The sequence below is a fragment of the Aulonocara stuartgranti genome (genome assembly GCF_965226115.1).
Source record: "Aulonocara stuartgranti genome assembly, chromosome: 4".
Taxonomy (NCBI): Eukaryota; Metazoa; Chordata; class Actinopteri; order Cichliformes; family Cichlidae; genus Aulonocara; species Aulonocara stuartgranti.
Window position 1 is genome coordinate 13,738,590 of NC_138942.1, and position 12,364 is coordinate 13,750,953.

At 40.2% G+C, this 12,364-nt stretch overlaps 1 protein-coding gene across 3 annotated transcripts in view; it reads right to left on the reverse strand.

Annotated features, from left to right (window-relative positions):
* LOC309704175 (uncharacterized protein) overlaps positions 1 to 12,364 on the reverse strand; it is a 55,732-nt gene that overhangs the window by 30,274 nt on the left and 13,094 nt on the right. For all 3 annotated transcript variants that reach the window (XM_082529206.1, XM_082529207.1, XM_082529205.1), the window contains exon 2: positions 11,460 to 11,519. In XM_082529206.1, the coding sequence (XP_082385332.1) occupies positions 11,460 to 11,519 (60 nt within the window). The remainder of the gene's footprint in view (positions 1 to 11,459; positions 11,520 to 12,364) is intronic.

Consider the following 12,364-nt stretch of genomic DNA (forward strand, 5'->3'; position numbering starts at 1 on the left):
ACTTGAGTAGTATATGACACACCCCCATTACATCACGTAATCTGCAGAACAGGTTTTCACAGGGACTACCTCGTCTGCAGAAAGCAATTAAAACTGTCAAATATCAAGGGTGTGAATATCAACAGAAATGGGTAAAAGGAAATTAAGGAATTATTTATTTATTCAATAATAAATAAATATAACTAAATAAATGTTGAAGAGATCACTAAACAGTAATGTTGAAATTTGAAATAAAGGAGAATATCTCAAAGTTAAGCTAAAAACTGTCCTGAAACACCCTTCATTTCTTTACGAACCCGGAAACCTTGGAAGAAGTTTGCTTCCAAGGATGCAGACTTTCTTGTAATTGTTTTTAAAGTGAATTTGACCAACAGTCCTTCAAACCTGAAGGTCTTTCAAAGTTTTTTGCTGGACACTGACTAATTTTCCCCCACCTAACTCAAGGGATGTGTTGAAGAATAAAGGTGCTAATATGATCTATATTTTTGCCTTTTTGACTGTACATAGGATCTATTTAAATCCATTATATTTTGCTTTTCTGTATACTTTGAATAACAATCAGTTGTAACAAACCTACGAACATAAAACTGTGCTACATATAATACATAAAAACTTTAGTGACTTGCTCAGGCTAATTTATAGATTTAGTGTTCTCCCACCTTATGTTCTTTGGATTAAACACACATGTACCCATTATAAAAGCCAGATATGTGAGCTGTGAAATAAAGTCAGGCCTTTTTTTACTACGTAAGAGTAAATCACTTTAGAGATAGAGTTTTCGCATGGGTGGTTTTGGACAGAACGTTTGTCAGTGGTGTATCTCTATAAAGTTTGCCTTTTTATTTGATCCTTATGGGACATTTAGAGCAACACCTCTAAAATGAACAAATCTAGAATCTATATAACTTGATACTCTGAGGAAAGAAATACATGAATATAAAAAATTTTTGTGTTTGTGAAATCACTAAGTCCACCGAGTCAGAGGTTGAAATCAAGCTATTTTTTGTTTTCATTGCATGCATGTATAGGCTACTTTTCCGAGTTGCCCGGGGCTGACATGCAACTTGGGCCGTGACTTCAAAGCCTCCAAAGAAAATATATAAATACAAAACCATTAGCTGGCTTGTTTTCTTTAGTTAACATTTCAAACACACTGCGGAGTGGATCATGTTTTCAGTCCCCCTCCCAGTAACTTGAATGTTGATGTTGTTTTTGTGATGGTCCTAGGGCAAACTGCGGTGCCACAGCTGGAAAGTCCTCAGCATCCTTGAAAAATGGCTGCACAAACACCCGAGCTTCCCTGCCAGCTGCCCTCTAGGATACAATTTGCATTTGGCCCTCGGCACAGTAGAGCCACAAACATAGGGTTCAGTATCAGCAGCAGGTCAAACGCACATGCACGCGAACCCATCACCGAGGTACCATCACGGAGGAGAGAGAAAAGTCGATGCTGCTGAAACACATCACATCGTTTGACACACAATTCCTAAACATGGGCATAGTAGAAGCTGTTTTTATTAGAGATACAAAGGAGATTATAAACTGAGCCACTTGACACAGTGAACTTCACTTTTGAGGGTGAACCTCTGTGTAGACAGATTACCACTTCATTAAACAAACGAAGACCTCAAAGAGTAACAAGCCCCTTGGACACGCATACCACAGAGAGAGAGAGAGCGAGAGAGAGCGCAACCCGGATCCTGTAGCCACATGAGACAGCAACAGGCTGTCTGTCCCAGAAGTTATTACAATTCCAAACATTTATTGGAAGGAAATCAAAAAATGTGTGTCTTTTTTGTCTTCCCTTCTTATTTCTGCCCACAAAATTACAATTGAGCAATAAAAATGTTAGGTACATAAATGCTTGGGAATAGGGCTTTTGGTGTATTTTTAAACCAGCTTGGAGCTGAAATAACATCATAAAAAAGACACATGAATCAGTAAAAATAATGCTCAGAAGGAAAATAAAAACCTTCCTCCTTTTCAAGTAGCTATTATAAAGGCGCAGACAGCTGTCAGGAGAACAGTTTGAAATGTGCGACCACAGTGCAAGTTTGACCGGAATAGGCCATAAAAACATAATGAAGCACTGGCTAGAGCAGCATGAAGGCATGCATGACAAAAATCAGTAAAAAGTGAAGAAAGATACAACGATTATGGTCTGGTCAGTGACTTTGAAGAGGGGGCAGTTTTGTTAGTGCGAGGCTTCGGACGTCTTGGGCATAATTTAGCTGTACTCTCAGTTTAAAGAAGAGAAAGGAAGGGAAAGTATATATGATGGCTCCTTCTTCAAGTCTTTGGAAATGTAAGAGCAATGAATGAATTTATTAATTCAATTCAATTCAACTTTATTTAGAGAGCGTCAAATCACAACAACAGTCGCCTCAAGGCGCTTTATATTGTAAGGTAGACCCTACAATAAAAGACACCAATCATATGACCCCCTATGAGCAAGCACTTGGGAAGCAGTGGGAAGGAAAAACTCCCTTTTAATAGGAAGAAACCTACGGCAGAACTAGGCTCAGGGAGGGGGGGTGACTGGTTAGGGTGAGAGAAGGAAGACGGGATAAAGACATGCTGTGGAAGAGAGCCAGAGATTAATAACAGGTATGATTCAATGCACAGAGGTCTATTAACACATAGTGAGTGAGAAAGGTGACTGAAGAAGAAATACTCAAAGCATCATGGGAATCCAACATCCAACAATCCAATTATAACTTGAAGTGCCCACCAAACACTATTTCATAAAGTCCTCATCAGGGAATAGCTTACTGTTTTCCATTTTGTGGAAAATCATAATACAGTTTCTGTGTTTAAGGATTACAGTTTCTATCACCATTAACTAAACACACAAAGACTTGAGAATGTGCCCCTCTTCGGGTGAACAGTAACAAGATGTATTGAGTGCATTGTGGGAAATTTGGACCTTCAGTATAAAGACAAAGGGGATCGTTTTGAATTTTTCTCCTTGGCTCTGGGCAACAGCTGCGATGTCTTTGACACAGCCCAGTTACTCATCTGTGTGAGTAACAAAATAGTTTGAAATTACGCAGGACATAGCAGTAATACACTCAGTGAAAGGGCCTGTGACAGAGAGTGATTTGTTCATGGAGGTAAGTGCATGCTTTGATAGACTGGGGCTGAAATGGAACAGACTGGAATTGTTGATTAAATAGTGATAAAAATGTTAGTGTTTCTACAATGTCTGTTTCACTGTTTTAGTTCAGTTTATTTTTGCAACCTTCCACAACAGCCAGTTTCTCATATGCCCCCCCTGGGAAAATGAATTGCCTAGCCCTGCTCTAAAACCATTTTCACCACACACAGTCATTGAATCAGGAGTAGGGTTGTCAAAAAAAGGATACTCAGATACAAATCGGTGCTAAGAATTCATGTTGGATTAGATAACCATCTTCAAAAGTGTTGTCTTCACTTTCTCCAGCTGAGATACAACTTCACACAGCACAGCTGCACACAGGCAGCGCCCCCCCCCCCCCCCCCCCCCCCCCCCCCCCCCTCTTAGTAGCAGCTGAAGTAGCTGACTTTCACAACACTGAAAAGAAGTTGGTAATAAATGGATGGACAGATTATTTATATAGCGCTGAATATCAACAACTGTTGTCTCAACATGCTTTATATTGTACGGTAAAGACGCTATAATAATAGAGAGGAAAAACAACAATCAAGTGACCTGCTTTGAACAAGCACTTGGCAACAGTGGGAAGGAAAAAACCCCTTTTAACAGGAATAAACCTCCATCAGAACCAGGCTCAGCGAGGGGCAGATATCTGCTGCGAACAGTTGGGGCTGAGGGAAGGAAGACGGAACAAAGACGACAGTAAAACTCTGTTCATTTATCATTTATTAATTCTTTCATCAACGATGGCACGCCCATTACTGTTAGCCGTTTAACGATTAGCAAGTACCCGAATGCCACATTAGCTGTTAAATTAGTGGCTAGCAGCTGTCGGTAAAGGCCATTACACACTGAGTGTATTTCTGGGTTTCATCCAGGAGTTGGTGCTGTATTACAAATGCTTTTGTGCATGCATTTCAGCATGTTGTGTGGGGCAGTTTGAGTTCTCGTTAGCGGAGATGCGACCACATTTGAGAAGTCTGAGAAATAATTTCACAGAGCCGACTGACCCAGGGCAGCCTCTAGCTGTGTCTCTGAAGTAAAACAGTGTAAGTTTACTATTTCTATATGCTGTAAAGGTGTGCATTATGAGCTACGATGTATTTGTTACCAAATCCCCTGGTCTGATTGGTCAGATCTGTTCATTCGCATCCAAAACATCTGAAAAATTCTTACTTGGTTCCAAAAAAAGAAATGCTGCAAATTCATCCAATGAACTGGATGAATTAAGTATCTTCTGAGTTTTAAATTCTAGTCTGGAGCAGCTTAACAGTCCTTTTAGATTATGTCATTAGGCAACAGGAGGTTAGCCAGTTAAAATATCTGATGCTCATGCTAAATTAGAAAACAACTCTAACATGAATATTCTATGCCAAAAAACAGGGAAGGTTTAAAGTCGACACATTTTTCACATATACAAGACAACTAGTGTTCAAAGCGTTGCAAGCATTCAGAACAGAGACACTGTTACGTGAATACGTCTGTATGCACATAGATTTATTCATTAACTCTTCCTTTAAAGTTCCTCTAAGGATAAAATATACTTTACAGTAAGTGTCAAACATATCTCTTGTAATCTTCTTCTTGTCATCTGGGATAAGTCAACAGATTTGTTCAAACACCTGTTAGACAGAACTGCATTTTCAAGTGTAATTCTCCTGCTCTGCTGTAGACAAACCTGACCAGACATTTGGACACTGAAAGGGGATTCCATTTGATCCAATAACAGACAAGAACCAGGCAGGCAGTGACACCATTGCAGAGGAAAAACAGACCCATTCTCACTTCAAAGAGCTGGGGAAGGGGTGCTTTTAAAAATCACACCGGCAATAAATTACAACAGAAGTTCATCGCTTGTCCACAACATGAAAGGAGTTTTCAAAGTTATGTCTCCTCGAGCAGTCCCCTCTCTCTGACCCGATTCTACCCCTAAACTAAGTTCATATCAGCAAAGAGCTGGTGGCGCTGATGCTGTTAGCGTGGAGATGTTACCATGGGAGCGGTCCAATTATTTACAATTATTTATTTCAAAGGCATAGGATAACATCATATACTTTTAAAGGCAGTGCTTATAAATCACTAATCTTATTTCTTTGTTTGAAGGGTGTTCACACCCTTTACCTTAGATTCAAATGGCTACTTGATTGACTACTTGCAACAGTGACATGAGAGTAAATTATAATCCCAGAGACAGCAGCTGAAACCCCTCCCTCCTCACATGACTAATTGAAGTAATTACAGAAAGGAGATGAAAGAGCTGCCCTGCCCTGCCAAATAAACAAGCGCATTACATGAACTCTTCATTTACTCTGACAGGATAAATATAATAACGAACACAATACCAGAGAGGGGTGAAATTACACACAACGTGCACAGAACCAATATGAGGATGAAAATAAATGAAATAAAAAGAAGGTGAAAGGAAGTCACCATCCAAATCATCATCTGACTGTCAGCAGAGGAAATAGTGAACAGATGAGAAAACGGCACACTCACTGTCATGTCATCTTCAGTGAGAGCAGTAGTAGCCACACGACTCATTTACGTGTTTCTCATGTGTCATGAAGGGATAGGGTGCAGAAGCATGTAGTGGAGGTGAGGTGACAAAGTCTGCACTTGGTGGTTGCGACTGAAATTAGCAGAATCATGAGCAGTTGCAGCTCCCTCCTGAGGTAGATGCTTGAAACAGCACAAGCTTCTGGGGACACCTCAAATTGCTGAGGCTCATATGTAGTGCTGAGATCATATGAAAGACTGGGAAATTAGCACAAACTTTGAAAAAAGGGGGAGGGCTTGCAGAAGTGTTTATTAAGGCATTATTTTGTGTATTTTAGGATATGGAGAATTCCCAGACTTTGTTCCACATGCCTGATTTGCATCTTCCCGACACAAATTATTTCTTGAAGCGGACAATAAAAGTCTGTTTCAGTGATTTTTAGTTTACTTTTATTTATATATATATATATATATATATATATATATTGCATGGATTTTATGGCAGCACGATGGCTAGTACTGTTGCCGCACAGCAAGAAGGTCCTGAGTTCAATTCCACCGGGGTCTTTCTGTGTGGAGTTTGCATGTTCTCCCCGTGTTTGTGTGGGTTCCCTCCGGGTACTCCGGCTTCCTCCCACCGTCCAAAGACATGCAGTTTGTGGGGATAGGTTAATTGGGAAATCCAAATTGCCATTAGGTGTGAATGTGCGAGTGAATGTGAGCGCGAATGGTTGTCTGTCCCTGTGTGTTGGCCCTGCGACAGACTGGCGACCTGTCCAGGGTGTACCCCGCCTCTCGCCCTATGACAGCTGGGATAGGCTCCAGCGCCCCCCGCGACCCTGAAAAGGAGAAGCGGAAGCAAATGGATGGATGGATTTTATGGTGGTATGATTCCACCTAAGCATTATTAGGTACTTTTACTCTACATCTTTATTTTCTTTTAAAACTATTCTGATTTCCTTTTCCTACATCTTGTACTGCTCGTCTTATTTTGCCCTCTGTGAGAATGTTATTCCAAGATGTGAACTGAATATGATTTGGGTGTGAAATGACATATATAGTAACAACTGCTGTCCATTTTTTTGTTCCTTTTTATCCCGACGCATTCCACAGCTTCTTTTGATTCCCCGCGTCTCATATGTGGCATTCATTCTGCGCTAAAAAAAATAAAATAGAGGTAAAGATGACAAAAGCATTCTGCAAATTACAAGGTTTTGTCTTTACTATTTTCAGCTTGAACATGACATTTAGTCCAACAGCATGCTAGTCTTTCAGCTTTTTTCTTCTCTTCTGAACAACAACAAAAAAAAAAAGAGTAGAAAAAAATACCACAGCCGACTAGAAGCACTAAGTGAAAAAAAAAGAAAGGCTATAATCATAGCTGAAGATGAAGAGCGAGTTAGTCCCCATCAGGAGCTCTCATCTGCTCATCTTCTATTGTCCCTCACATGAGAGTGCGGTTAACTCTGGTCTTGTTTAGCAGAACATGTCAACAGTCATTCCAGTAATGACTATATATGCCTTTGTATGAGTGTTGGGCTTAAAATGGCATTCTCTGAGTTAAACCCCCTCAATCAGGTTGATTTAAACAATACGTGATTATAAGAGCTTTGCAACACTATTCTGAAACGCAGCTACGACGGTGGGTTTGGCTGTTGCGGCACAGAATGTGAGAACGAATATTATCCTTGCATTTTTTTTCTTTTTTTTGTGGTTGTAACTTTTAGTCTGCCATCTGGACACAGATGAAAATGGACTGTCATTCTGACTAAATACTCATCTCAAACATAAAAGGACATCCTAGAGAAAAGGGGGTGTCTGCAGGAGGGGGGAAAAAACTGCAGAATACCAAGAAATTCTTTGTGCTCTAACAATTACTGATGGTGAGTGATGGTGGTTAAATTCTTCATTTGTATTCTTTCATGCATCACATGCTCTGTCAAATATTTCTGTATATGTGGTTCCTGCTAGAAAAGTAGTTAATAGCAGGAGCCACCATCAGATAATAGGAGGATTTCCTGACATCAGGATCAAAAATGAATAGAAGAAGACAAAACTCATTAATTCAGTTGCAAGAAAACATTCCTGATAGCAGGTCTGAATATTGATACCTCTCGCGTGTCTATGCTACAAATAGAACCCATCGTTTTTCCATGTTTTGGTGGAGAATTTGGAAATTGGTGCAGCAATTTATTAAAATGTGCATACATAAATGAAAATACAGTATAAAAGGCAAAAACAGAGTTTATACAGTCCTATCGAGCTTGAAAGTCAATATTTGATATGATCATCTTTATTATTCAACATAGCCTAAACTCTCTTAAGCAAGCTTTCTTGAAATTTCTTTAAGTAGTCTTCAGGAATAGTTCTCTAGGCTTCTTGAAGGACATTCTAAAAGGATGATTGGATTGGATGATTCACAGGTGGGTCAACAAAAAACAACAACAAAACATTCCTGTGAAAATAGTCAGGTATGAAGATTGGACTGGAAATGTCCAAAAAAATTTTTTTTAATTAGAAGAAAGTCTGCATCCTTGGAAGCAAACTTCTGGCTTATAACTTATGCACATTATATTGCGTATTCTTAAATTATCACCTAAGATTTGTACCACAGGAAGGCTTGGGTGCTACATTTTAGTCCCAGCTCTTCACAAAGCTTCTCTGATTCAGATTCAAAGAGCTTCAAATATCGTTGTGGTACAGCTTTGATCAGGACGTCATCCCCATGTTTTCTTGGCCTCTGCCATATGGTGCCTTGTCTGTGTATCTTTGTGAGCATGTGCACACACACATGCTAAGATGCCAGAGCATCATTGTGTTTCCCTTCAGGCTCAGCCTCCTGTTCTCAAGTAGATATCAAAGGAGTGCATTTACAGTTATCTCTGCTTGGCTGCGCCACGGAAGTAATCACTGCAGGTCAGGGGTCAGTGCTCTGGCCCAAGACAGAAACGCAACTTACTGACGCTGACTTCAAAGGAAAGTGATCCTCTGACAGACTGTTGTTTTAGCCGGGGACTCAGGATATCATAATCACAAGGGTGGAAAAGGACAGTAAGGAGAGAGAGAGAGAGCAGAAGAGTGTGTGGAGGGATGAGTGAGGGGGGACTCGGGTCTCTGAAGAGAAGTCGAAGAGAGAAAGGCTCCTTTTGAATACTCAGACCTAACAACATCAAAGTGCAGGTTCAAGTTTGGCCTGCTTAACCTTTGTAAAGCAGAAATGGAGCACAACAAAAAAGCGGAATTTTATTCTGTCCTGTTGTTATTCCTCTGGTTGGCGAAACCCAAAACCATGTTAAACATAATGGAAAATATTTGAGGTCTTCTTTTATTAACCAAGAATGGCTTTGATGTTTGACGTCTTTATTTGTTTTACAAGAAGAAAGGGAAGGGGCAATATGGCATGCAAGCGATCTTCTTTTGGAGGAACACACGAAAAGGAGGAAGAATGAATAATATGGGAGCAAACCAAGCTAGTTCATTCTACATAATCAATTAAACATCATTATCGGCCCTTTCAAGAGCACTGACATCAAAGACCATTAGGAAATGATCAAAGTGACAGCATTTTGTTTGAGCACTAACCCCTTCCTGCTGATGCTGCTTTGCTACAGTATTGATGATATGACAAAAGTCTGGTTTGCTGAAAGTGTGTGTTTAACATCTTATACCAGTGCTGCAAAGAAGATAGGCTTATATATGGCGCTGAACTTCCTGCACATAATCAGCATTGTGTTATTTCTTCAAAAACGATCAGGTTACAGGGGGTGCATAACAAAGCTAGGTTGTTGAGCTAGGTTGTTTGTCGCTTGTGCGTCTGTGAGTTCCTCAGCTCACTGCTGAGTATAGCCCATTCCAAAGTAATGCATTGCTGCAATCACATTACATTTTCACATTACTCTACTGAATTTAGTAATTACATTATAATTACAATTAGGTTATTACTTTTGTTACAAAGGTTCTTCAATAATCTGCATGACAGGAAGACAGAATGAAAAATAAAACATGAAACATGCTGTTTTCTTCCAGAGAACTTCTTGCCGTACAATCAGCTGATTACAGTTTGTGTGCAAGAGAGGAGAAAAATAGAAAAGCAGTCTACAGCTTTTGAGGAGTGTGGATATGGACGTTACCGTGTCCACTGCTAACATGACATCAGCACTTTGCAAGCATCTGCACAGACAACACGTTAGCACAAAGCTAGTAAATGGTGATGGGATCATAGAAAACCGGTTCGCAATGGTTCAGTTTCTTGCAATTGTTAGTACGCTTGCCTATCGAGGTGGTTTTTTGCACTTGTGCTGCAGTCAACTGGTTTTCAACTTTGCGTTGTGTTGTTGGCTTTGTGATTTTGCTAAAATACTAAGATAAAGATGGTATGTGTCTCCTCATTAGGATAGGGATTGCAGCAAGGGCAGCTCTCTCACACTACAGCACCGTGCACCACATATAAACACACTTCTACACATACACACACACTCATGGACTTGCTTTCAGTAACGATAGCAATAATAATAAAAAAAAAATACAAAAACCAAAAGACCATGAGTACAAATTACGTATGCTCTTCATGCCCACTGCAACACAAGTCACTGCAGAACATGTCTTTTGCACACACATTGCACAAGTGGTTCCTTTCTCTCCTTCTCTACTGCAGGTACAGTATGTCTGAATGAACTCAACATAAAAGTGCCCTCTGTCTGAATGACAAAATGCCATCACTTTAACACACTAATGAATTTTTTTTATGTGCGTCATGTGTGGAAAAAGGCTTGGGAACAGGAATTATCATGATGAAAATTGTCTCTGACAGTTCTGACAACAAATGGTTATTTGCAGTCATTTTAGAAAAATTAACAGTCAAAGGAAAAGATAAACAACCATATAAAGCAACTCTTATGTCTACTTGTCTGCAAAGCTGGAAAATAAATTGGCTTACGGTTGTTGCCTTTTCACACGTAACTGTGTAAGTATGTCCAAAACAGCATTCCAGTTATCAAAGGCGCAAACCACAGACCATCTTAAGTGTACGTTTTAAGCAAATCAACACTTGAAAGGCATAGCAGTGGCATGAAAAGCAGCCAGAAAACAGGTAGCAGGGGCAGGAGGGAGTCTTTCCTATACAGAGGGAAGGGAGAGGGTGGAAGAGCATTGGCGTGACCTTAAGAAAAGTCAGCAATTCAGGCTGGTCAGCCAAAGAGGTCAGGGAAATAGTGTTGGAACTAGTCCACAAAACCCACATCGTCCTTGTCTTATCACTGCATTCTTGGTGGCTTCAGTCTTCCTACCAGTTTTCCTAACAATTTTCATGACCAGTGTAAACCACTGTCATTTAGACTGTCATAGGTCCTCCCCCTCTCCTGCAGATTGGAGGTGAAAGAAGAACCCAACAACAACATCATTTGGCTTTTTTGTTCAACCAATAAACTACTATTGATCTAAATCACCTTCTTTGGTCTTCATCAGAAGATCTTAAGAACAAACGTTGGATAATATCCTTTTAGAGGACTATGAGGAGAAAGTGGTTTGGGCTAGCTGCCTTTTAACTGTGCTTTTGGAGAAGCTCAAGCTACACCCTTTTTCCACTGGGATGTATGTCCAAAAAGGATCGATCACAATGATAGCATGAAGGTGTTTGTAGAAATATTGTGCTGAATCATGCCAAAAAGGCTATTTGATCAGCATCGAGCCGTGAGCGGTGACGTCCACTGTGACAGTATTCACACGCTCCCCTCTCTTCAGCACAAAAGGGCAGAACAACAATATTATGGTGTCCACCGAGCGCCCACCCCCCAGTAAAAACAGTTCTATGAGAGGAGGCTTGACCTACCTCTTCTCTCGTACATAAACACAAAGCCGAGTGTATTCTGACAGCTGCTGCCCGGGTGCCCTGTGGAGAACAGAAGGAGAGCTTTGAAGATCTTGACCTTCTGAAACAATAAAACGGCATCATCAAACACTCTCCTGAGACAGGCTGCTGACCCACGGATCCAAATGTCTGCTTGAGGTAATTCATATTAAACTGTAGGGATCACTTTGTGTTTGATTCTTGCAGGGACACAGACATTGTTTATTTGAAGTGGTCCAATGCCCCTGACTGACAACATGTGGAGTTTACCACTGCTATTTGAATTATAATGCTTTCAATACTTTTATACTATGCTGATACGCTCTCAGACATGAATGGGTTACAGTGTATCCATCTGGACAAGAAGTTAGCTGGTCCTAAGTTGGAATTTCTCAGTTTTGAATAATTAAAAACAAATCAGAAACAATACAAAATGTAATTTCATTTAAATAAAGGTCAGCTAAATAGCATCAGAAAACTTTAAAAAAGTCATATTAATCTACCTTATCAGCTGGTTATCCTCATCCTGTTTACAGGGAGCACCAGTGACTCTTAGGACCACTTCCAAAGGGGTGAGCACCCCACTATGGGTTAAATACTTGGACTCTCTGACATTTGTTTTAGAATTTAAGCCTCTTGGATGAGAGGCAAAGGTCTTCTCAAACAAAAAGGAATCCAGTTGTCTTCCTAGAGTGCTCAATTCCATCTCCATCATAATGTGTTTGTATGTAATCCCTTTAGCAACAGAAAAGACATTTTGAAAGACTTTAACTCAAGCCAGATACTTCTGCACACCGACAGGTGTATCTGCAGAGTATCTGGAGGATCAACAACCAATTTTCTAGCCAGTTCCATCCATCTGATCAGTTCCACCAGCACTGACTGTG